The sequence below is a fragment of the Hemicordylus capensis genome, chromosome 5 (assembly GCF_027244095.1).
Source record: "Hemicordylus capensis ecotype Gifberg chromosome 5, rHemCap1.1.pri, whole genome shotgun sequence".
Classification (NCBI taxonomy): Eukaryota; Metazoa; Chordata; class Lepidosauria; order Squamata; family Cordylidae; genus Hemicordylus; species Hemicordylus capensis.
Genome location: NC_069661.1, coordinates 237,435,253 through 237,461,314, shown reverse-complemented (window position 1 = coordinate 237,461,314; position 26,062 = coordinate 237,435,253). Strand labels below are relative to the sequence as shown.

At 46.3% G+C, this 26,062-nt stretch overlaps 1 protein-coding gene across 7 annotated transcripts in view; it reads left to right on the top strand.

The window, feature by feature from the left end:
- Positions 1 to 26,062, top strand: part of CACNA2D4 (calcium voltage-gated channel auxiliary subunit alpha2delta 4) — a 301,745-nt gene that overhangs the window by 80,492 nt on the left and 195,191 nt on the right. For all 7 annotated transcript variants that reach the window (XM_053255008.1, XM_053255007.1, XM_053255006.1 and 4 more), the window contains 4 exons: positions 14 to 164; positions 7,446 to 7,520; positions 10,128 to 10,217; positions 22,704 to 22,817. In XM_053255008.1, the coding sequence (XP_053110983.1) occupies positions 14 to 164; positions 7,446 to 7,520; positions 10,128 to 10,217; positions 22,704 to 22,817 (430 nt within the window). The remainder of the gene's footprint in view (positions 1 to 13; positions 165 to 7,445; positions 7,521 to 10,127; positions 10,218 to 22,703; positions 22,818 to 26,062) is intronic.

Below are 26,062 nucleotides of genomic sequence, written 5' to 3'. Positions count from 1 at the left end.
TGTTTCTGTCAAGGTACATCCAAGCAGCTACATCACCTAAGGATATTATAATAGTGGTGGACATCAGTGGTAGCATGAAAGGTTTGCGACTGACCATCGCCAAACACACCATTATTACAATTTTGGACACGCTGGGAGAGAATGACTTTGTCAATGTCATTGCTGTGAGTGTGACACACCCTCCTTGTAACCCCCCTCTTCTCCTTGAGTCAGTAGCACTAGACTTATAGTGGTCCTGAATATGTGCATTTTTGGGTAGGATGGCAGCTACCACAATTCATGCTTGTGGTTGCAAGCATGAATTGTCCCCTTTGCTAATCAGGGTCCACCCTGGTTGCATCTGAATGGGAGACTACATATATGAGCACTGTAAGATATTCCCCTTAGTGGATAGGGCTGTTCTGGGAAGAGCGCCTGCATGCTTGCATGCAGAAGATGCCAGGTTCCCTCCCTGACATCTCCAAGATATGACTGAGAAAGACTTTTGCCTGCAACCCCAGAGAAGCTGCTGCCAGTCTCTGTAGACAATACTGAGCTAGATGGACCAATGGCCTGACTCGGCATATGGCAGCTTCCTATGTTCCTATCCTACCCAATTTGCCTTTGTAAAGCCTCTACAAACCCTATATGGTACACACAAAGGGCTGGCTATTTAGTGCATCCCATGGACCATATCCCTGTCTACTAGAAGGTATGCCATCGCTGATATTTTTAAATGCTTCATTAATACCCAATCAAAACTACTGTAATCTAAGACTGCACTCATGCTTAATGAAAGAGACTACCTTGCTTGCTTGCTTCACATGTTCTTGTAAAGGACCCATGGAAGTAAGAGAAATTAAGAGCTCAGGCAGAGATTGACAGGGATATCTCAGGTCTTATAAAAAATCCTGTACTTATTTCAGGTATTACATATAACTAGCTGGCCCAAGCGCAGAGCATCTGCACTTCTAGTTCTCCCTCGTTCTAGGCCCTCCTCCCTCATTCACGGCCCCTCATTCTCAGCCCTCCCACATCCTCTTCCCTCTCCCCCCCTCCAATGTTTTTTCTCTCTGGCCAGCCGCCGCCGCTTTCTCTTCCCCCACCTGCCGCCACTTTCTCTCCCCGCCTGCCCTCCCATTTGCTGGCTTGTACGCTGGCCTTATGTTCCCTGCTGCTGTTGCTTTCCCCTCACTCACAAACTCCTGCGAGAGCTGCCACACATGGGATTAGCGACGGGTACGTTTTAGAGAATTATATAGATAGATAATTTGTCTGGAGTATCTCCCTCAAGGCATCTCTGGCTTTGGTGACCGATACCAGGAGTCGGTGGCAGCTGTAAATGATAGACATTGCTATTAGAGACTTGGGCAGAGTATGTATTCTTGAGAGCAGTTCTTGTAGAATAAAGAGAACAGACCCCAAACACCCTTCACTTTCCAATAAAACCTGGACAAAATGGCCATCTGAGGATCATTCTGGGGAGAGCAAGGCATCTATCTGAGACAGGAAAGATGGGGATGTCTGAAACAGTAGCATAGAGAGGCTGGTGGTGGGTTGTGTGCGGCTGCTGCTGCTTCCCCCTGGCCCTGGCCCGCGTCTGATGTCAGATGCAAGGGCCCAGCTAGCCACGCCCCTACATCAGATGTCAGACACGGGGGCGTGGTCACCCACCCAAAAGGGGCTGCATGGCCCCGTTTGGAAGGGAGATTGGCCCGCGCTGCTTTGGGCAGCGTGGGCTGGGGCAAATCACCCTGCCTTAAAGGCAGGGAGAGCCATTCTCTCTTCTAAATGGGGCCACACGACCCCATTTGGGAGGCAGATCGATTGGCCCCACTGCATTGGCAGCGAGACCAGGAGTGGCTCTCCCTGCCTTTAAGGCAGAGAGAGTCACTCTGGCTGCGCTGCCAACACAGTGCGGGCCAATTTCAGTTCCAAATGGGGCTGCATGGCCCCATTTGGGACCGAAATAACGCCCCCCACATCTGACATCAGAGGCGGGGGGCATCTCTGGGGCTGCACCCGCAGCCCCTGATTGGTGGCGGCCCGGGTTCTTTGAACCCGTTCGCCCAATGGTGGCTCCGCCCCTGGTCTGAAAGCTGCCACACAGTGCTCTCTAGAGGTCTGACACATTGACCAATTCATTATCCCAGATCCACTGTTCCACTGAGTATATCCTGGGCTTTCTCATCCTGGCAATTAAGCACTGGGTCACTGACCACCTGTCCATTCTTCCTGTCCACCTGGGTCCACTGAACTCCTTATTCATTCGCTTGTTTATACCCCTGATGTGATTGGGAGCATTTGCCTTTAACCTCCGGAGGAGGAGAGCTGCTCTTGTGGTAGTGAGCATGAATTGTCCCCTTTGGTAAGCAGGGTCCACCATGGTTTGCATTTAGGTGAGTGGCTACATGTGAATGAGGTAAGATATTCCCCTTAGGAGATGAGGCCATAGCATAGTGAAAGAGCATCTGCATGCTTGCCTGCAGAAGGTCCTAGGTTAATTCCCTGGCATCTGCAGGTAGGGCTAGGAGAGACCCCTGCCTAAAAACTTGGAGAAGCCACTGCCAGTTAGTGTAGGCAATTCTGAACTAGATGGCTCAGTGGTCTGACTTGGAATAAAGCAGCTTCCTATGTCCCTATTTTCTTTGCAGCAGCAGGCTCTCCTTCATTCCTTTCATGTTCCCTGGAGCTTTCCAAATGGCATTTTAATGCAGCTCCACAGCCTGGGGGGGAGTTCATATGAGGGAACCATTTACAGCAATGTCAGGATGACACAGAAGATGCCGCCCATACAGCCAATGGCATTATTCAGCTTTCCACCTGACAATTCACAGTTACTGTGCATTATATGCATCGCCCAAAAGTAGCACTTTGGTGCACTGCTCAAAATGGCTTAACTTTAGGCACTTCCTGCTGCAGTCAAGCCGTCTGCCTGGGAAAGCTGCTGCTGTTCTGCACAGCCGAAGCACCTGCACATGGACTGTGGCAGACAGTCCCTCCCTTTTGTTGCTGTAGGGAAAACGGTACGCTCTGAATAACACCCTAGAATGATCTAAGATAAGGCTGGCTGGCCCTGATTGCCATTCTGCAGAGCAATCAAGAAGTCTAGAGTGTCAAAGGCAACAAGCATAATCCTGATTTGCAAGCTCTGAGGGAAAGTTAACAAAACCACTTCATCAGGAGCTCTAGCAAAATATGTCTGGATACATGGTGTCATGCTCTGTTTATTCTGCCACTCTGTTGTGGGAGGGAGACTGAAAAGGGTCATGTTAGAATTTCTGCCGGCCTGCCTGCCTCCCTTGAGCTAAGAGCCGGGCTTTTGAAACCAGCTGCTTGGCATGTATTTAAACCCTTTGGGTAGTCATGCTCCAGTTGGTGCTCAGAACTGATAGAATCTTTTGCCCTCCTTGATTCCGCCCACCACCGCATGTTCAGGGGAAGCACAAATAAGGTTATAAAGCTTCTGACCTCAAGTAAGCCACTCTACAGTAGTATCCTTATTTGCACCATAAGTAGCTTGCTTTGGACAAAGCTGTCTACATCAAATTATCCTTGTGTTCAGCCAGGAGTATTGGCTTACTTCTCTCTCTCTCTCTCTCTCTCTCTCTCTCTCTCTCTCTCTCTCTCTCTCATATTTTTGGAATATAATACCTGAAAAACTGCTTATGCTTATGGGCAGAGTCTGTCAATTATTTTGCTGTCCTGAGATGTTCTAGAAAACAACAACAACAACAACAACAACAAACCAATGGACAATACATTTCACAAGAGTGGCTATTTTATTTATTTATTTATTTATTTATTTATTTAACATATTTATATACCGCCCAAAATGCAAGTCTCTGGGAGGTTTACAACAAAATAATAAAAACAACAAGTAAAAAGGTTAAAACATTACAACAATTTAAAACTTAAAATAATGTTAAAACTATTAAAAATGATCAAAATTGCCAACTTTATTTCTTCTATTCCCCGCCACCACCAGAATAGCCACCCCATAGTCAGTGGACACGCCCCCTGTCTCCCCCTCCCCAGACAAACCAAAACACATCTGAAACACCCAGGACCTAAACACAACAGAAGCCAAAATAATACCACCTGGCCCTCACCCTCATTGACCCCTGAAGTGGCTCCCCCAAAGGGGCAACCCCCTTTGGTGCCGCCACAGGGCAGCAGCCCTTTTATAAGCCCAGAAAGATGTCTAGTCTGGGCAGATGGTTCTCAGGAACTGCTGACTCACTCCCCCTGACCCCGATCCCACACAGACTCACCCACAGGGCAGCAGCCACAGCCCCACAAGTTAGGGGGCACACAGGCTGGCTGCCTGACGACAGTAGGACAGGCTCTCACCACTGGGCAGTAGCCATCTCTGGGAAGCATAGGAACATAGGAAACATAGGAAACTGCCATATACTGTGTCAGACCATTGGTCTATCTAGCTCAGTATTGTCTTCACAGACTGGCACCGGCTTCTCCAAGGTTGCAGGCAGGAATCTCTCTCAGCCCTATCTTGGAGATGCTGCCAGGGAGGGAACTTGGAACCTTCTGCTCTTCCCAGAGCAGCTTCATCCCCTGAGGGGAATATCTTGCAGTGCTCACACATCAAGTCTCCCATTCATATGCAACCAGAGCAGACCCTGCTTAGCTATGGGGACAAGTCATGCTTGCTACCACAAGACCAGCTCTCCTCCTTTGCAGATGTTAAGGTGTCTTCCTTCCTGCAAGGTTTCTGGCCTGGAAACTCTTTCCCAGAAATCCTTGCACTGTTGAATAGCTTAAACAAAATAAGCATGGGAATACAATTGTAGCTCCTTGGAAAAATAGCTGCTTAGCATGCAGAAGGTCCCTGATTCAATCCCTGACATCTGTAGGTAAAGTAAAGTGTGCCATTGAGTCAGTGTCGGCTCCTGGCAACCACAGAGCCCTGTGGTTGTCTTTGGTAGAGCTGAGGAAAGCTTCTGCCTGAAAGAGCTGCTGCTAGTCAGAACAGACAATTCTGAGCTAGAAGTTCAGTGTTCTAACTCCAGTATAAGGTACCGTCTTGTGTTTACACAGATGGCACATGTGGAGGAATAGCTGCCTATCCCACTTGTACTTTTACTGCTGCCACCAAGTCGACTTTTTGTATAGCTGGGTCCATTACAACAGCCCTTACACCTTTGCAAAAATTACCAAAAAACAAGTGGAAAGGCTTATAGGCGTGGGGTGGAGACAATTAAACAAGCTTCTAATCTTTATATAATAAGAAAGTTTACTTTGAAAATAAATTGTTCAATTAAAACGTCGTTTTTAGTTTCTTTGCACAGCAAAATTTAGAATACAAAAGAAGTACCAAAAGAGCATACAGGAGAAAAGAAATGGTCAGAAAACCACATAAACTAAGCTACCTAAACTGGTCCCTACACAGAGTCCTCTGCAGTTTCTTCCTTTTCAGCAACTGGCTTGTTGTGCAGTTTCTTATCCTGGTCACAGTTCAGGGTTGGGGTTCAACCCAGCCTGGTTCTTCTTTGTGATTACAGCTCTTGTTCCAGCCACCAGAGGCCCTCTAACTCCCAGACCTTGGGGCCCAGGTCCGTGGCCTCCGAGGTCCAGGGGGGCCTCCAGATGGCCGGGGGGGGGGCCTCCTGTAGCCACCCTGCACCCGCCCCACTGTGCCGAACCTCCGTGTTTTTTGTTTTTTGTTTTAAATTTCAGCCACCCTGTGGCCAAGGGGTGGCTGCTGTGGGGGTGATCCAAGCAGTCATTCTCCACACCCCGCGCCCAGCGGCGGCCAGAGCGACACTAACTGCAAGGTGCGCCTGCGCAGATGAGAGAGTTCACTGCAGGTGCACCTCACGGTTAGCAAGAGACACTAGGTTGAACGGTGAGGCCCATTGTTGCTCCGGCTGCTGCCGGGGTGGGGGTGGGTGGGAGAGAAGGACTGCTTGGCTCACCCCTCCAGCAGCCTCTCCTCGACTGTGTGGCGGCTGAAATAAGAAAAAGACACGGAGGTTCGGCATGCTAAGGAGGCCCCCCGCAAATAGGTTTCGGGAGACTTCGCACTGGGGGGTGGTTCAGCCACTAAAATTACCTAGGTGCACCCCTGCCAGCCACAGCATTGAATCTCTCCACTTGTGCTCGCAGTTCCTTAGCTCTGGTTTTCCAACTGTGTCTTCAGAGAGACTCTTCTGCTCCCTCTTTTCTAAACTGCAAACTGGCTTTCTCCAGGACACTAATTTCTGCCAGTCCTCTCCTGCAGGACTGACCCTGACTCTCCTAAACTCTCTCTAAATTTACATATTTTTGCCCCCACAGTTTTCCAAACAATCTTATTAGAACAACTCAAAGTTTTCAAAATATCTCCCCCACAAAAAACTGTCAATTGATATTCTAAATGTGAAACTAACACACACACATACACACACACACACACAAAAGCCAGGTATGAACTTTTGACCTTGCCAGCAACACAGAGTCCAGCCAGCTTTTGAACACCAGCTTTTGAACAGCTTTTGTAAAAACTGAAGAGGTTTGTGTCTCATTCCTTCACAGCACCCAATAGCTCCAGCTATGACAGGGTAGCCAGAGTATGCTGTATGTAATATTAAGACGATAGTGGCCATAAGCCAGCCACTAGTGCCCTAGTTTCAAAGTCTGTACTTAATTGTCAAAATAGTGTTGACCAGAGGAAGGGCTGCTTCTGCTGGTTGGCATCCAACAAAGGTTCATCTGCAGCTCCCACTGCAGAGGGAGGGCCTTCTGGCGGGAAGATCTTGGAATCTGGACTATGTTATCAATTGCCAGGGACCAGAAAAGATTGCCCTTCATTCACACCAACGTATTCCTAATTATATTGCACCTATGGATTTTTATTATAAGCTGCTTTGTGAACCAGTCTTGGCTGAAAAAAGTAGATGAGCCCCTTGCTATCCTGTGCATTTTGCCCCACTGATATGGTGAGCAGAATAAGCCAGTTTTAAAGGTGGCAGCCCTACCTCAATTGTAGGGGAGCAGCACTCAACTAAGGGAGAGAACATTCATTCACACCCTTTTCAGATGTGAACTAGGCTGCTTGACTGAGCCATGAGAGAGAAGGAAGGCAGTCAAACCAGCATGTAAACTCTCTTTTTAATTATGGAATTCAAGTTAAGAACTTACTTGTGGCAGGAGATGGGACATGATAGACAAGGCTATTTGCTCTTAAATTTTGTTTCCCCTGCAATTTTATTGAGTTTAAAAATTGCCTCTGGGGTGTGTGTGTGTGTGTGTGTGTGTGTGTGTAGATTTACTTCCAAAATGCATGGGAAAGTATTTTGAAGAATCCTGCACTTTAAAGTATGTTCTATGCACTCCAAACCATGATGACACTGTGCAACTGTAGTAGCTGTTCTTTTATTCATGTCACTATCTGCTAATGCTTTTGTGGCTCTTTAAAAGAGTTTTCTTTTATGGTTAGTAAATCTCCCCCCTCTTTATCTTTACAGTACAATGACTATGTTCATTATGTTGAACCCTGTTTTAAGGGGATTCTGGTTCAAGCAGACAGAGATAACAGAGAGGTGAGTACTAGAGTTGAATTGACTTATTTAGGTATGCATTCATTGTGTCCTGACTTACTAATTTTCTAAAAGCAAGCAGACTTTTAAAAGTGTACAAATATAGGGGATATTATTATTATTATTATTATTATCATTATCATTATCATCATTATTATTATTACTCTTGCGCAAAGGAAGTGACTGTCTTTCTATCACCTTGATTTTAATGGTACTTCTGTTTTACACATTACCATGTGGCACAGAAGTCCGTCAAAGGAGCTCTCTAGACTATTGGTGGGCTTTTGATCCACAACTGGGTCACACTCTGCTATAAGTAAGGTTGCATTTTCATTTTACTTTGTTGTTTGTTTGTTTATAAAATGCAAAAGGTGAAAAAAGACAAAAAAACAAAGACCATGGACACACTGATGCAAGGAACCTATTTCTCAAAGCACTGTGAGAATTATAGTTTGGTGAGAGTGCTGAGCATTTTCAGTTAAAGATTATTTAACACAAACGTGTGCTACTCAAAGAATGACAGTTCCCTGGGGAGAGAATGGCTGTTAAAGTAGTGTGAGTCTGCAGTGTTATGCAGAATGCTATGGTTAAACAAAAAAGGCAAAATTGTAGGTTCCATCTTTGCAGACTGGGTTTCAAGATGACTTCCAAGTCTGAAAAGGTACTAAATGTATCATGTTAATGCTGTTGTCGCTTCATAGATATCAATAGTATTGCTGGAACAGAATTCTGCATATTACAACAGAATTCATAGTAGAATAGAATGCTGCATAGCATTGCTGGAACAGAATTCTTTTTAAAGCAATATTTTAATTTTGGGGTATCTAAAGTAAAAGACATTTTTTCTGAACTCTGGAACTGTGATGCTGTAGAGTAGACTAAGGAATGGCCCTTTAAAATGTGGAGACAACTTCATCATGGTGTATGCCTTGGTGGGCAATATGCCCCTGGATACCATTTTTTGGAATGTCCAGCTTATGGGCCTCCAAAAGGCATCTGGTTGACCCCATTCGGAAACAGAGCGCTAGACCAGATGGACCTTTCGCCTGTCCAGCAGGGCCCTTCTTATGTTGTTATCATTGCCAGCATGGAGACAAGTGAGAGAAGGGAGAAATGGTCACCCTTAAACTTCCCAGAGTTATAACTTAGCTTATAAACATCCACTGCCCAGTTTTGATCAAGACACAAAATGAACCCAGACAAAATCTATGTTGGTCAAAGGCATGCTGCTATCTTTTTGCTGTGAGAGCTCCCAGCAGAAAGTAGATTTCCTCTTTGAGGTCTCCTGCCTAATGGGCACACTGGGCCTTTAACCCTTAACCTTAGTCTTCCACTCTGGACATTGAGCTGGGATATATCCAGCCTGGTGTAGCAGCTTTTTATGAGTGGTCCAGTGTGCACAGAGCTGCTGTATGAAGAAAGGATTCTTGCTGTCTTAGTTGGGGAAAGCTTCACTCACACATCCCCAGATATGGAGCTATTGTTGATGGAACTGCCCATAGATAGGGAAGCTTATATATGCAGGTGTGTCATTTAATGCACATGGAGATTTGACTGGTATTGCCTGTGGCCAACCTAGAAACTAAAGCAGCATTTGTGCAAGAATATTGTACTAGCCAGATGTGTTAAGTCAGGAGCTTGCATTCCTGATTAGTGTTTTACTAGCGCAAACATATTTGCACTTGCACAATAAGATGGCACGCTTTCTACTGTGAAATCTCTTCCTTAGGGAACTGTTGTGTAAGAACGTAACTTTGAGTATCCCTGTCTTCACACAGCTACATATTTTATTGAACTAGCACAACCAGGGTCAGTCCTGGGGGTTTCGGTGACCTAGGGAAAGTTTTACTTTGGTGCCCTCCCAACCAAGAACTGCAGAACCTGAGTCCTGCAAGCTGCTCTTTCACAAGGCCAAATGACCATCCCATGTGGAGGACCAGCAAATGACTAGTCCATGCTGGTTTGAGGATATAGTAGGGGAGAGTTCCCAGTCTATTATGAACCACCCGGAGACTTGCGTTTTGGGCGGTATATAAATATATTGAAGAATATTAATAATGTTATGGGGGCAAAGCTCTAACACTTCAGAGATGAAAAAATGCTGCTGTTAATATGGAAATCCAGCCTGAGACCATTCCTTTTTGGAAAAGAATGCAGAGGTGGGCAATTCATATTCAAGAGAGGGAGTGCAGCATCCTGACAAGCTGTTTATTGGGGGCTGAAGTGCAATGAGCAGAAAGGACTGTTAATTTTTGGGTGCAGAATATGCAGGCCCTTTGGGAAGCGTGATGCAGTATGACATCTTACATTCTGACATCACTGTACAGTACTTTAGGGGTACAATGCAAGAGGGAGGGAGAGAATAATTGGCAGTGCGATATTCCGGCACTGTTTGTTCACCCGCTAAGAACTGGTGCCCTAGGCAGCTGCCTAAGTCTGCATAGTGGATGGGCCAGCCCTGAGCACAACTCTGTTGCACAAGTGCAGCGTTAGTCCGGATGTCGGCCAGTGTTTTATTCTTCTTTACCGTGTCCATTATTCCACATTATCCTATTTCTTTACCTAATGCTCCCACTCATTGCTATGGGACTATATTTTCTCTTTGCACAGCACTTCAAGCAGCTGGTAGATGAACTGCAAGCAAAAGGAGTAGGGACTGTGAACAAAGCTCTGACCGAATCTTTCCGAATCCTGGGGGAGGTAAGAAATTTGGACCTGGGGTATTTCCTTTTTTAGTCCATGCTTCCTTCCTTCTGTGCCCTGCAGCACTGTGGCCATTATGGCAGTGCACTGGAGGGGAAAAAATGCTCTTGATAACAGTGACATGAACGCTTTGTGACAGCTCCAAAAGCTGCTGATGGGCATGTTGGCTGAAACTGCAGTAAAGGGGATGATATTGACATGTTTGGACACTGTTATTTTGGGAAGCTTGATTTATATACGTACATATGTATTAAATGTTTGACTCAAAATAGCAGGGAAATGCTATTTGACTCAATGTTTGACTCAAAATAGCAGGTGTGTCGCTGTAGCAAATGCAGATGGGTTATGGATTTTGCTTTTGGTGTCAAAAAGTAAACCTTGAGAGCTAAGCTCCCACGTGACCCCTGACAGATTAGGGCCCTGACATCTAGAATTCTCTTTCCTCAGTGGTAATGCTATTGAATTAGGTATTGCGTTTAATCAGAATGCCGTCCTTCATATTTCTGCACTGTGTCAATTCTTTAATGGTTTGGGAGTATAAAATGATTGATTGGGTCAGCTTTCCAGCTGACAGGAGAGGTGAAAAGGGTAAAATGAAGGAGTGAAAGGGAGTGAAAATGAGGGCCTTTTTAACGCTTAGGCCTAAAATAACATAATTAAACTGAATATATTCCCTGAGTTGAACTCACTCACACTGATAAGGCTTGGGGCCTCTGCCTGTATTCAGTGAATGCAATGAGTTGGAATGGTTCTGTTTTGCACCAAGATAATGCAATCTATCTGCGCCATCCTATATATAAACCTAGCAAGTGGTACTTTGCATGGTTTGTTTCTTTGTTTGTTTGGTCACCGTGCCTTCCCAGTAGTACAGTTGTGCAGGGCAGTGCTAATGAAGGCCCTGATTTATTCATTTCTAACCAAGCTGATAATAAGAAGTGTAGTGAGCAGCCATGGCCTAGTCTCCATGACAACGCACCAGGCCTGGAAATTAGCAGCAGCCCTGTGATTGGTCGCAGGGCCCAGCCTGAAAGCCAATTAAATTAAAAAGAGGTTTCCCCTCTCATTTTTGGGAGGAAGGGTCAATGATTCAGTTAAGTTTGGAGCTAGATTGTTTATTTGCAATCTCTTAGGAGCTAAAGAGAGAGCAGCTAAAAAGTCTGAAGTCATACTCTCTTCTCAAGTCCTAATTGCCGGGACTGAGAAAGCTGAATGGAAAACTGCAGCATGAAAATACTTTGAAGGAGAATTGCCATCAGATGATGATAATTATTGTCAAATGACAATATCTAAGCCTAGGAAGAAAAACTAACATACGAGAGAGCTCCTGGAGCAAAGTCCTCAAAAGCCGTCTGCCCCAGAAGGCTTCCCACAAGGGCCATAAGTTAAGAGAAGAAACTGAAGCTCATGACCTCATTCCAAAATAGAAAGAGCATGCCTACCTACTCCTAGAAGTTATTAGATAGATATTCTTCCCCTGAATCAGAATTTGGAACCATCAATTACCCGCTGTGAACCAGAAACTACTCTTATGTGGTGAGGCTGGATCGGTTCCGTTTGTGATGATGTGACAGGCTGCTTGGAACGGTGCAGCCTACTATCTGTTCTCTTGAAATGGTTTATACAATCTGGAGATTTATAAATGCTTCTCTGAGGGAGGGCAGGATACCTTCCGGTCTTAAGGAGCAATCATTAGATCTCTTCTGAAGAAGCCTGCATTGGATCCCTCAGTTAAGCAATTATAGGCCTATCTCCAGCAGTTGGGCAGGATAATTGAGAGGGTGGTGGCCTCCCAGCTCTAGACAGTTTTATAGGAAACTGATTATCTAGACCCATTTCAAACAGGTTTTTGGACAGGCTGTGGGTGGAGACTGCCTTGGTCGGCCTCTGTCAATCTCTCCAACCGGGAAATTGACAGAGGAAGTGTGTCTCTGTTGATCCTTTTGGATTTCTCGGCAGCTTTCGATACTATCTACCATAGTATCCTTCTGGAGTATCTGAGGGGGTTGGGGGTGGGAGGCACTGCTTTGAAGTACTGTAGTTCTGCTCCTACCTCTTGGGCAGATTCCAGATGGTGTCACTCGGAGACTGTTGTTCTTCAAAATGTGAACTTTTATATGGCATCCCGCAGGGCTCCATACTGTCTCCATGCTTTTTAACATTTATTTATTTATTTATCTATCTATCTATCTATCTATCTATCTATCTATCTATCTATCTATCTTATTTGATATACTGCCCACTCTGAAGACTCTGGGCGGTGTACAAAAACATGCAAAACAAGACAGCATTAAAATTACATTCTAAATAAAACTAAAGTAACTAACGGGGGGCGGGGGGGAGGTAAACTACAGGGTAAAACCCTGGCAAAAAAGAAAAGTCTTCAATAGAGATTTAAAAATCAACAAGGAAGGAGCTAAACGAATCTGCAGGGGAAGGGAATTCCAGAGAAGTGGGACAGCAACCTAGAAGGCCCTTTCACGGGTCCTAGCGCCCCGAACCTCTCGGCCATTGGGGACTGACAAAAGGGCCATCTGAGCAGATCTGACTGGACGGGATGTAACTGGATGGGAGAGGTGGGTCTGTAGGTAAACAGGTGCCAAACCCCGCAAGGCTTTGAAGGTCAAAACCAGGACCTTAAATTGAACTCGGTAATGAATAGGCAACCAGTGCAATGACTGCAGGAGAGGTGTTACCCTGTCATTTTTTCTGGTACCCATAAGTAAATGAGCCGCTGCATTCTGGTCCCGTTGTAGCTTTCTGATCATCCTCAAAGGTAACCCTAGATAGAGGGCATTACAATAATCTAGGCGGGAGATAACAAGGGCATGGATCACTGTCATGAATGCTTGCCGATCAAGGTAAGGGCATAATTGACGAATCAGATGGAGCTGGGCAAAGGCACTTCTGGCTGCAGCCTCCAGCTGCTGTTCAAGCAGGAGGTGCGAGTCCCAAAGGACCCCCAAATTATGTACAAGCTCCTTCGGGGGCAGCGCCACCCCATCTAAAACAAGGTTCACATCTAGCTGTTGGCCGGTACGAGGGCTGAGTAAGAGTAGTTCAGTCTTGGTGGGATTCAGTCTGAGCTTATTTTGATTCATCCAGACGTTAACAGCTTCCAGGCATTGAGTAAGCACAGAAACAGCATCTCCAGAATGGTCTGGGATGGCAATATACAGCTGAGTATCATCAGCGTATTGATGAAATCTCACCCCAAACTGGGAAAAGACCTGACCCAGCGGCTCCATATTGATGTTAAAGAGGACAGGGGCAAGAACTGAACCCTGGGGAACTCCATAAAGGAGTGGCCATGGGTCAGAGTATCTGACCTCAATGCATACCGACTGGACACCCCTGCTAAGGTAAGAACGGAACCACTGTAAGACAGTGCCCCCGATATCCAACCCACGCAGGCGGTCAAGGAGGATAGCATGATCGATAGTGTCAAAAGCCACTGAGAGATCTAAAAGGACCAAGAGAGGGACATCACCCTCATCAAGGTCCTGAAGAAGGTCATCTACCAGAGTGAGCAATGCTCTCTCTGTGCTATGCCGAGGCCTGAAACCCGACTGATAAGAATTAAGATAATCAGTTTCCTCTAAGACCCTCTCAAGCTGGGCACATACAACCCTCTCTAACACCTTCACTACAAAAGGGAGGTTGGAGATTGGCCTATAGTTATCTAGGACCTCAGGTTCCAGGGAGGGTTTCTTCAAGTGAGGGCGAACTATCACCTCTTTAAGGGCTGCTGGTACGAAACCCTCATGTAGTGAAGAGTTAACCAACTCCCATAGCCAAAAATTAACATTCCCACCAGCTGTTCTAACCAGCCAGGAGGGACAAGGGTCCAAGCAACATGTTGCCGCACCCATACCTGAGAGAATTGTGTCCATATCCTTGACCAATTCAAAAGTGTCCCATATAACATCAAGGGCGGAATCTTTTCTATCTGATCAGATCCTACAGAAGTAGAGTCCAACTCTAGCCAAAGGTGGGTGACTTTATCAGCAAAGAATTGAGCAAATTGATCACAGCGGCCAGATTGAACATCTACCAGCTCCTCTCTCCTAAGAAGGGAGCGGGTAATCTGAAATAAGGCCACTGGACGAGAGTCAGCTGATGAGATAAGAGCGGAGAAATAGTGGGATTTCACCACTCTTATCGTCCTAGAATATTCCCAAATATGAGCAAGTAGTCGCATTTGGTCATCTTCGGCACCAATTTTCCTCCAACGGTGTTCCAAGTGTCTTTTGGTGTGTTTCATCTCCCTAAGCTCCTCAGAGAACCAAGGGAGCCGGGATCCACGAACTGTAAGAGGACACTTGGGAGCAATTTCATCTAACGCCCTCGTGGCCTCGATGTTCCAAGATTCTACAAGCTGTGATGGAGAAACGCTTACCAGATTGCAAGGAATGTCCCCAAGAGCCTCCTGGAATCTGACAGGATCCATGAGGTGCCCGGGGCAGACCATCTGTGTTGTAGTGCTGTCCCAGTAGAGACAGGGGACCTCTGCAATCTGCATATTAATCAGAAAATGATTGGACCATGGCAGGGGAGAGATGACAATATTTTCCATGACCAGATAAACCAAGTCCAAGGTATGTCCACCCACATGAGTCGGGCCCGAAATGATCTGAGACAAGCCCATGGTAACCATAGAGCTCATGAACTCCCGAACCATCGAACCCCCATCAGGAGCTGGAAGATTGAAATCCCGCAGAACCATAAGTCTAGGGTCATAATCACTAGACCTGACACCAAATCAAGGAGCTTGGAAAGGGCAGCAGATGGACAACGAGGAGGTCGATAAAACCAGGAGAAGCCCGAGTTTGTCACGTCGGCCCAGAGTTACAGAAAGACATTCACACCCCGTCACCTGTGGGATAGGGCCCCTGATCAACATAAGACCTTCTTTTAAAATCACTGTGACACTGCCCCCCCCCCCGGTCCGTGACCTCGGGGATGATGAAACACAGAGAAGCCAGGTGGACACATCTCAGTGAGGGGAACACCACGATCCGGATCTAACCAGGTCTCAGTGATGCAGGCCAAATCTGCCTGTTCATCTAAAAGGAGATCAAAGATGGAAGAAGATTTATTACAGCTAGATCTGGCATTAAACAAAAGCATCCTGAGATCATGGGTGGCTACAATCTGATCACTAGGACCGGGAGGAGGGGACAAAGGAAAGAGCCTGCCTCAAGTGTCAGGACTTTCCCCCCTTAGAACAGACCCTCCTCCTCTCACTATAATTCCCAAAGCCAGTCAAACATCTACATGAAACTGCTGGGAGATATCATCAGGAGATTTCGTACAGGGTGTTATCAGTATGCTGATGACACCCAAATCTTTCTCTCCATGTCCAGTATCATCAGGAGAATGCATAACCTCCCCAAATGCTTGCCTGGAGGCAGTAAAGAGGGATAAGAGACTGAATCCAAATAAGATGGAGGTACTTATTTTGTGGGATCAGAACTCAGGAGACAGTTTTGATCTGCTGGTTCTGGGTGGCGTCACACTTCCCCGGAAGGAACAGGTACACAGTCTGGGAGTGCTGGAGCCAAGCCTCTCCCTGCTGTCCCAGGTTAAGGCAGTGGCCAGAGGTGCTTTCTATCAGCTTCAGTTGCTGTAGTACATATGCTGGTAACCTCCAGATTTGTCTACTGCAATGTGCTATATGTGGGGCTGCCATTGTGCATAGCCCTGAAACTGAAGTTGGTACCGAATGCAGCAGCCAGTTTGGTCTCTGGGTCATCTCGAAGAGACCATATTACTCCTTTACTGTCAATAAAGCAATAAAGCTACCAATAGGTTTCTGAGAAAAAAACAAGGTGCTGGTTATAACCTATAAAGCCCTGAACAGCTTAGGCCTTGGGTATTTAAGATAATGTTGTCTTTGCCATGAGTCCCACTACCCATTGAGATTATCTGGAGAGGTTCATCTACAGTTGCCACCAGCTTGTCTGTTGCCCCCTGGAGACTCCGGAATGTGCTCCTTGCTGAAATAAGAGCCCCGCTCCCATTTCTGACAACTTTTAAAAAGTCACCCAAGCTTTTTAACTAGACTGATTTTAAATTTGTTTTAAGGTTTTCCTTTCTGTTTTAAATTGTTTTATGTTGTAAACCACCCAGAGATGGAAGTTTGGAGCTGTGTACAAATATAGCTAGCTAGCTAGCTAGATATTGCATTTGGTTGTTCCTTCTATTTTTAGTGTGCCTGTGATCCTACAAACAGACTTTTCCCTCCATTCCCAGTCTTTATGTTTGACTCAGTAATCAAGTTTTTCAGAGAATAAAAAAGACTAACTGGGCCAGGCGCAGAGCATCTGCGCTTCAGGCCGGCACCACGGCAGCCATCCCCCACCTGCCAGCCTGGCCGGCTTCTCTTCTCACCCCCTTCTCCGTGTGCTCCCCCTGCCCAGCTTTCTGGCTGGTGGGCCACCTCCTCTTGCCCGCCAACTCCCAGCAGCTGCCGCCTCCTGCTCTCGGTGGCCAGGCCAGCTCTCCGCCACCTCCTGCTCTTGGTGACTGGGCTGGCCCTCTACCACCTGCTCCTGGCCGCCGCCTGCTCCTGGCGGCTGGGCCACTGCCTCCTCCTCCTCTTGGCGGTCTCTATTTTCTCCCCTGTCCCTGTGGCTAGTCTGGCAGCTGCTTGCAAACTCTTGCAAACTCTTGCAAGAGCTGCCACGCATGGGATTAGCAAAAGGTATGTTTAACATAATTAAATATGTAGATTCTTGTTCCCTTTAAGAGTAGTTTGGAATGCTCTATGGGAAAGGAGAGGGAAATTCCTTAACACCACTTCTATGAGCCTTGGAGCCTAGGGGTCACCAACTGTATCTGCCCTGGGCGATTTCGTTATTGATTTTCGTTGGATGGTGGGTGGTCTGGGACTCCTATTCTACCCAGGCCAGGATACCCGAGGGGAGGGGAGTAAGGACCCTACCCTAAAGTCTAATAGGTGGTGGCAGCAGATATTACCAGCCTAGAAGATTAGTCCCTTTAGTGTGAGTTGGTCCTTCAGTCACCCTGTAATCAGGGAGGTGTCTGCCTAGTGAATCTGTGGTAGTACCCCATCCCCGCTACAAAGGGTAATGGCACTGAAAATCCAACAAAAAGCATCATTTTTTCTCAAATTTGGAATAGGGGAAATTATTATTATCATTAATCTAAGATCTAATCCAATTTCTGCTTCCCAAGTGTGAAGGTTAGTGCAAATCCACTGAAGAACAATGGCTGACATCCTGAGTTAAAAATTGCTGCTGCTACTGAGCTCTATTAATACAGCTCCAGCAGTCATATTGGTGGGATGGGGGTAGGGGCCGATTTTCTTGGGAGAGACCACCTGCTTCCCAGACAACCCCCCAGGGTGAGAGACTGGTGTGGGCTGTCTGCTGCTGCTGCTGCTGCCGCCGTCTTGAACATCTGCCTGCAGGAGAGGGAGAGGGGGAAGGCGAGTCCACCTGCCAGTCCCCTGCCTGACCTGTAGAACTGTGGCCTTTGGCAGTTGAACTGTGGCCTCTGGCTGCTTTGCAGGATCGGGGCCAGGAGTGTGTCAGCAGTTCCAGCCTGTCAGCTGACCAGGGGGCTCTCTCTGGCCCTATATAAGAACGCTGCCTGTGGCAGCGGGCCCGCTACCGAAGGAGTCACCACTGAAGGGGCGACACCAAAGGGGGTCGCCCCTTTGGAGGAGCCACTTCGGGGGGAAAGTGAGGGCGAGGGCCAGGTCTCTTGGCCCAGGTATTTGTATGTGGGAGGAATTTTAATAAAGGGCCTTCTGTTTTAATTTGTCCTGGGTGAGGAACTTGTATAATGTGTCTGGGCTTATCTGGAGATGGGGAGACAGGGGGCGTGTCCATTGACTGTGGGGCAGCCATTCCGGTGGTGGTGGGGAACAGAAGTAACGTTGGCAGGTCAGCAGGCCGTTACAGGGGAAGGGAAAATAGAAATCTAATAACTGTTTCCCTTTCCGGCTATCCTGCCAACTCTTTGACCTTGGGGAGCAGTGCCGACCACCCATGGAACCTCACCTTGCTCCTCTGTAATGCCAGGTCGGTTCAGAACAAATCAGAAACCATCCATGATTTGATTCTGGATGAAGGTGCCGACCTGGTATGTATTACAGAGACCTGGTTGGGGGAGGCTGGGGGCCCAGTGTGGTCCCGGCTTCTCCCTCCAGGGTACTCTGTTGAGGAGTGGGTGAGGGACCGGGGGCGGGGATATGGAGTGGCTGTGGTCTACAAGAATAATATCCCCCTTACCAGGATCCCTGTTAGAGTATCAGACCATATCGAATGTGTGTACTTACGTTTGGGGACCAGGGATAGACTAGGACTTCTGTTGGTGTACCGATCGCCCTGCTGCTCAACAGAGTCCCTAAGCTGACGGACTTGGTCTCGGACTTGGTGTTGGAGTTGCCCAGGCTTGTGGTGCTGGGCGACTTCAATGTTCATTTCAGGACCAATTTGTCCGGAGCGGCTCAGGAATTCATAGTGGCCATAACGACTATGGGGCTATCTCAGGTGGTCTCAGGACGCACGTTGCAGGTCACACGCTTGATTTGGTCTTTCACTCTGATCAGGGTAGTGTTCCGTGGGTGGGGAATCCTGTGATTTCCCCTTTGTCATGGATGGACCACCATCTGGTTAAGGTTGGACTCACAGTCACACCCCACCTTCGCAGGGGCAAGTGACCTATTAGGATGGTCCACCAGAGAAGGTTATTGGATCCCATAGGATTTCAAGAAGCCTTGGAGGGATTCAGTGTTGGCTATGCCTCCGATCCTGTTGATGTCCTGGTGGAGAATTGGAACAACAAACTCACCGGGGCAGTAGACATGATCGCTCCTAAGCGTCCTCTCCGACCCGCTTCAAAACTGGCCCCTTGGTATACGGAAGAACTACAGGGGCTGAAGCGGCGAGGCAGACGACTAGAGCTCAGGTGGAGAAAAACTCGGCTTGAATCTGACAGATTGCAACATAGAGCTCATTTGAAGACCTATGCTCAGGCGATAGGCAAAGAAGCGATTCTTTTCTGCCCGTATTGCATCCGCAAGTTCACGTCCAGCGGAGTTGTTCAGGGTTGGAAGAGGGCTAGAATGTGCCCTTCCTCCCTTGAATCAGAATTTGGAACCATCTATTACCTGCTGTGATGTGTTTAATGAATTCTTTGTGGAAAAAATCTCTCGTATTTGGGCCGACTTGGATTTTGTCTCCGCACTTACTTCAGTATCTGATGCGGAGGTATCCAGTGACTCCTTGTATGTGGTTAGGCTAGATCAGTTCCAGTTTGTGACTTCTGAGGATGTGGACAAGCTGATTGGAACGGTGCGGCCCACCACCTGTGCTCTTGACCCTTGCCCGACATGGCTTGTTCAATCTAGCAGGGAGGTTGTTGTAGAAGGCCTGGTAGAGATCATAAATGCATCTCTGAGAGAAGGTAGGATGCCTCCTAGTCTTAAGGAGACTTCTAAAGAAGCCTACCGTGGATCCCTCGGAGCTGAGTAACTACAGGCCTGTCTCCAACCTTCCGTGGCTGGGCAAGGTTATTGAGAGAGTGGTGGCCTCTCAGCTCCAGACAGTCTTGGAGGAAACGGATTATCTAGACCAGGCCTGCTCAACTTCAGCCCTCCTGCAGATGTTGGCCTACAATTCCCATAATTCCTAGCTATTGGCTGCTGTGGCTGAGAATTATGGGAGTTGTAGTCCAAAAACAGCTGGGGGGCCTAAGTTGAGCAGGCCTGATCTAGACCCATTTCAAACTGGCTTCCGGGCTGGCTATGGGATGGAGACTGCCTTGGTCGGCCTGATGGATGATCTCCAACTGGCAATTGACAGAGGAAGTGTGACTCTGTTGGTCCTTTTGGACCTCTTGGCAGCTTTCGATACTATCGACCATAGTATCCTTCTGGAGCGTCTGAGGGGGTTGGGGGTGGGAGGCACTGCTTTGCAGTGGTTCCGCTCCTACCTCTCAGGCAGGTTCCAGATGGTGTCCCTTGGAGACTGCTGTTCTTCAAAATCTGAACTTTTGTATGGTGTCCCTCAGGGCTCCGTATTGTCTCCAGTGTTGTTTAACATCTACATGAAACCGTTGGGAGAGATCATCAGGAGATTTGGTGCAGGGTGCTATCAGTATGCTGATGACACCCAAATCTATTTCTCCATGTCAGCATCATCGGGAGAGGGCATAACCTCCCTAAATGCCTGCCTGGAGTAGGTAATGGGCTGGATGAGGGATAACAAACTGAGACTGAATCCACATAAGACAGAGGTACTCATTGTGTGGGATCGGAACTCAAGAGACGAGTTTGATCTGCCTGTTCTGGATGGGGTCACACTTCCCCAGAAGGAACAGGCACACAGTCTGAGGGTGCTTCTGGATCCAAGTCTCTCCTTGGTGTCCCAGGTTGAGACAGTGGCCAGAGGTGCCTTCTATCAGCTTCAGCTGATACGCCAGCTGCGTCCGTTTCTTGAGTTAGATGACCTCAAAACAGTGGTACATCTGCTGGTAACCTCCAGACTGGATTACTGCAATGCGCTCTATGTGGGGCTGCCCTTGTAGGTAGTCCGGAAACTACAGTTGGTCCAGAATGCGGCAGCCAGGCTCATCTCTGGGTCACCTAGGAGAGACCATATTACTCCCGTATTGAAGGAGTTACACTGGCTGCCAATATGTTTCTGGGCAAAATACAAGGTGTTGGTCATAACCTATAAAGCCCTAAACGGCTTGGGCCCTGGGTTTTTAAGAGAACGGCTTCTTCATAATGAACCCCGCTGCCCATTGAGATCATCAGGAGAGGTCCGTCTGCATTTGCCACCGGCTCGTCTGGTGGTGGCTACTCAGGGACGGGCCTTCTCCGTTGCTGCCCTGAGGCTTTGGAATGCGCTCCCTAGTGCAATAAGAGCCTCCCCATCTCTGACATCCTTTAAAAAGTACTTAAAGATGCATTTCTTCACCCAGGCTTTTAACTGATATTGTTTTGATTGTTTTGAATGTTGTTTTTAGAATACTGTTTTAAAAATTTTAAATTGTGTTTTACATTTCTTGCTTTTAAATGTTTGTTTTGTTTGCTTTTGTTTTTAATTAATGTTTTACTTTTTAATCTTCTTGTAAACCGCCCGGAGACATAAGTTTTGGGTGGTGTAAAAATATGATAAATAAATAAAATAAATAAAATAAATAAATTTTCAACAACCTCTGTTGCACAGACCTCAGGGACATATTTTCACATGGTACAAGGCACTTCCAGGGGAGGAGGAAGTCACTGATTATGGTGAAATTGTAGTCATTTTTTGCACAGGGTTAGGATCAGGGTTAGGGGAACAATGAAAAACCTGTTGCATTCTGTCCATAGAGTAATCTTTCGAGGACACTCCTGCCAATTTTCACTTCCATTCCTTTGACAGCATTGAGCATGCTTTATAGCAGTTCTTGTGCTTTTCAAACACCATTGCACATCTGGCTGGTCAGGACAATAAAAGCATGGTAACAGTCAAGAGAGGAGAGCTGGTCTTGTGGTAGCAAGCATGACTTGTCCCCTTAGCTAAGCAGGGTCTGCCCCGGTTGCATCTGAATGGGAGACTTGATGTGTGAGCACTGTAAGATATTCCCCTTAGGGCAGGGGTGGGGAACCTTGGCCCTCCAGCTGTTGTACTACAACTCCCATCATCCCCAGTGGCTGGTGATGGTGGGAGTTGTAGTTCAAAAACAGCTGGAGGGCCAAGGTTCCCCACCCCTGCCTTAGGGGATGGAGACACTCTGGGAAGAGCAGAAGGTTTCAAGTTCCCTCCCTGGCAGCATCTCCAAGATAGGGCTGAGAGAGATTCCTGCCTGCAACCTTGGAGAAGCCGCTGCCAGTCTGTGAAGACAATACTGAGCTAGATAGACCAATGGTCTGACTCCGTATATGGCAGTTTCCTATGTTCCTATGTATCTTGGTCTTGGCTGCACATGAGAACAGCCTCATTGTTTCTCAATATTCTAGTGCTTGAAATAATACAATAAATTGAATTAATAGGACACATTCCCCTCATAATATGCATTCTGAATTGGAAGTGCATTCTGAATTGTGAGGACCTGACTGAGTTCAGCTTCTGAGCAGAATTCTCACTGAGATAGATGGTAGTTTGTTTTCCCTAAGTGTTAATTAAATTCCCTAAGCATCAATTAACTTTTAGGTCATGCTATGATTAAATTTGTAACTGTCCCCTAAACCCATTGTATCTTCTCAAGAACATAGCATAAGAACAGTCCTGCTGGATCAGGCCCAAGGCTCATCCAGTCCAGCATCCTGTTTCACACAGAGGCCCACCAGATGCCCCTGAGAAGTCCACAGGCAAGAGAGGTGAGGGCATGCCCTGTCTTGCAGTTGCTCCTCTGCAAATGGTATTTCGAAGCATCTTGCCTCGGAGGTGGCCTCATTTGTGCAGGACACATTAATGCATAGCTCTATACAGTTCTAATACTTTTGCTCCTTTCTTTTGGCAGTTCAGAAATGCAGGTCAAGGAGGCCTCTGTAACCAAGCCATCATGCTGATCACCGATGGAGCCATGGAAGATTATGAATATGTGTTTAAAAAATACAACTGGCCTGATCGCAAGGTTAGTTTCCAAAATGACAAGCAGAGGGAAATAAAAAGAGTTATTAGTGTGGAACGAATCAGGAGATGTTGAGTCAGGGATAGGATGTTGAGTAGCATGGAAATTTATTTTATATATTTGTTTTTGCATTTGTATCCTGTTCTTCTTCCAAGGAGCCCAGAAACGATATACATGGTTGTGTTTATCCTTACAACAACCCTATGAGGCAGGTTAAGCTAATTGACTGGCCCAGAGTCATCCAGTGAGGTTCATGGCTGAATGGGGATTTGAATTCGGGTCTGCTTGGTCCTTGTCCAGGGCTGCACAACTTCAGCCCTCCTGTAGATGTTGTAGTCCAATCATCCCTGACTTATGGCCATTGTGACTGGGGATGATTGGCGTTGGAGAGCCAAAGTTGTGCAGCCCGGAACTAGTCCAACATGCTAACACTACACTACATTGGCTCAAATCGATTTCCCTTGAGGCAACTAATTAGATTAGTTTTCTTCATCCTCAGTATCCAGTAGCCATGCTTTGGATTGGGGTAGAATTCAACCCCAGGTCAGGTTGCCAGTGATCTTGGAGGCTTTTTTGTTTTGTCTCTTTGCATGTGGCAAGAGACGAGGAAGAGGAGTTCAGCCTTCACAAGTTTATTGGGAAAACATCATATTGAACAAAGAGGCACAGGTTGGGCATGCAGATTGAAAGAGATACTGACAAACGGTATATTCCCTCCCAGAATTTTTTTTTGTTAGTTTCTATATAGATATATTAGAGATATATTTTATCCTGCTAAAGCTAAAGACATCCAGATTAAGAAAGTGCTCATTAGGGATGTGCGAATCAATTTGGGTCCAAATCTATTTGTACCTGAATCAGAACAAATCACCCCTATGGCTCATTGGCTAGATTCGGGTCCAAATAGAATCACACCCGATTCTATTTTAATCAGTTCGAGATTTGGATCCCTCTTGTATGCCTCAGATTCCCAGCTTTCATTTTTTAAAAAAGCAAAAAAGAAAGAAAGAAAGAAAAGAAAAGCTCTAGCCCATGTAGAAGTGGAGTTATGGAGCAAAATGTGTGGTCACTATTTTTCAAGTGTTTGGATTCTTTGGTGTATAATAACTTTTCCTCAATGAATCCCTATGAGGATTCATTACACACCTTCATTTCTTCCATTCATTTTGACTTTCTTTGGACAGTGCCAACTGTCAACTGCCATGCGCCAACTACACCCCACTCCCTCCCTCAGGGCATTGGGGTACTACACAGTTTATCTTCTAGGAATTTTTTTCGGGTGTTTAGACTCTTTGGTGCCTAATAACCTTTCTTCATAATGAATCCCTATGAGGATCCATTACATACCAAAGAGTCTAAACACCTCAAAAATTCCTAAAGTATAAACTGAGTACCCAGTGGCTTCCAGATTGGGGGGTAGTTGGCACATAGTTCCACTAATTCTCCACCCCACCTGCAAAGCAGTGGGGTCAAAATGAACAGAAGAAATGAAAGTGTGTAATGAAGACCCCAAAGAATCTAAACACTTCAAAAATTCCTTTAAAAACCAAAATTGAGTACTCCAGTGTGTGTGTGTGTGGGTGGGTGTAGTTGACACATGGCAGTTGAAAGTTGGCACTGTCATAATGAATCCTCATAAGGATTCATTATGAGAAAAGGTTATTAGACATCAAAGAATCTAAACAGTTCAATATTCCTAAAAAATAAACTGAGTACCCCACTGCCTTGAAGGGGGGTGGGGTGTTGTTGGCACATGGCAGTTGACAGCTGGCACTGTCCAATGACAGTCAAAATGAACAGAAGAAATGAAGGTCTGCAATGAATCCTCATAGGGATTCATTATGAGGAAAAGTTATTATACATGAAGGAATCCAAACACTTGAAAAATAGTGACCACACTCCATAACTCCACTTCTACACAGGCTAGAGCTTAGCTTAAAAAAAATTTAAAGGTGGGGATCGATGTTAGAGTTAAGATAGGGTGACTTTGGATCCCCAATATTTACTATGGTAGAAATATACAAAATCATTATAAACTAAAAAAACACACATTAAAAATCAACCAAGTGTCCCACTACCTTCATATTTGGCTGGTAGGTGGCACCAATGGGGACCTACCCACTACCCAAATATGGTGCCCCCAGGACCTTTATAAGTGGTCCGAATTGATCTGTATGGAATTGAATCAAATATAAATCAAATCTGGGGTGATTCGGGGGGACAGATTAGGACACAAAACAAATCAGGGGTGAATCAATTTGGGCACAAATCAAATCCAAAAAATCTGTTCGTGAACATCCCTAGTGCTCGTGCAGCTAATGCACAGTGTGTGTTCCAGGAAATAGCTGATTTTTAATTTTTTAAAATTTTTAATTTTTGTTCACATTTATATCCCACTTTTCCTCCAAGGAGCTCAGTACATGGTTATGTTTAGTTTCACAACAACCCTGTGTGGTAGGTTAGGCTGAGAGATACATGACTGGCCTAAAGTCACCCAGTGAGTTTCATGGTTGAATGGGGATTTGAACCTGGGTCTTCCCGGTCCTAGTCCAACACTCTAACCACTACGCTATGTTGGATCAGTCTTCCCTTCTCACTGTCTTTTATCAGTCTTCCCTCTGAAGCAGATTGCAAACCCTGAAAATATGCCCCTGAGGGCTGCACAACCTTCAGGAACATCTTTTCTGGAACAGTGAGCTTCAGAGGGAAGGGGAGATCAACAAATCACCCCTCCCTGAAGTGCTCAGGCAGTACCAATGTACCAGCACCACTGCACCAGCACTTCCTTAATCTGAATATCAGCCAGTATAAACAAACATATATATCTAAGTATATTTTAGACCAAAAACAAATGTATTGGATACATGACTCAGTAATGGATACTTGCCACTCAAATCTCACAGCCTTGCACCAGCCAGAGTGGTAGATTAAAATTAGCATACCAAGAGGATTACAGATTATGGACTGATTCTATAGTCCCACAGCAGCTTCTGTGTGATAAATCTCCACAGTCACAAAGATTCTTGAATCTGCTTCCTGCATAGGCCAGCTGGATTGAATGATAAGGACTCATGCCAGCATCACATCCCCATGGAGGTATTTCCTATGAGATCTGACCAACTTGTATGTGAAACCGATTCAAACACTCCTGTGACTCTGTGGAGCCTCACCACGTGGAGTGCATTTTTCAGTGGCAACCATGCTGAATTGTCCCTATTACAAGTTTGATTAAGCATATGTCTGACTTG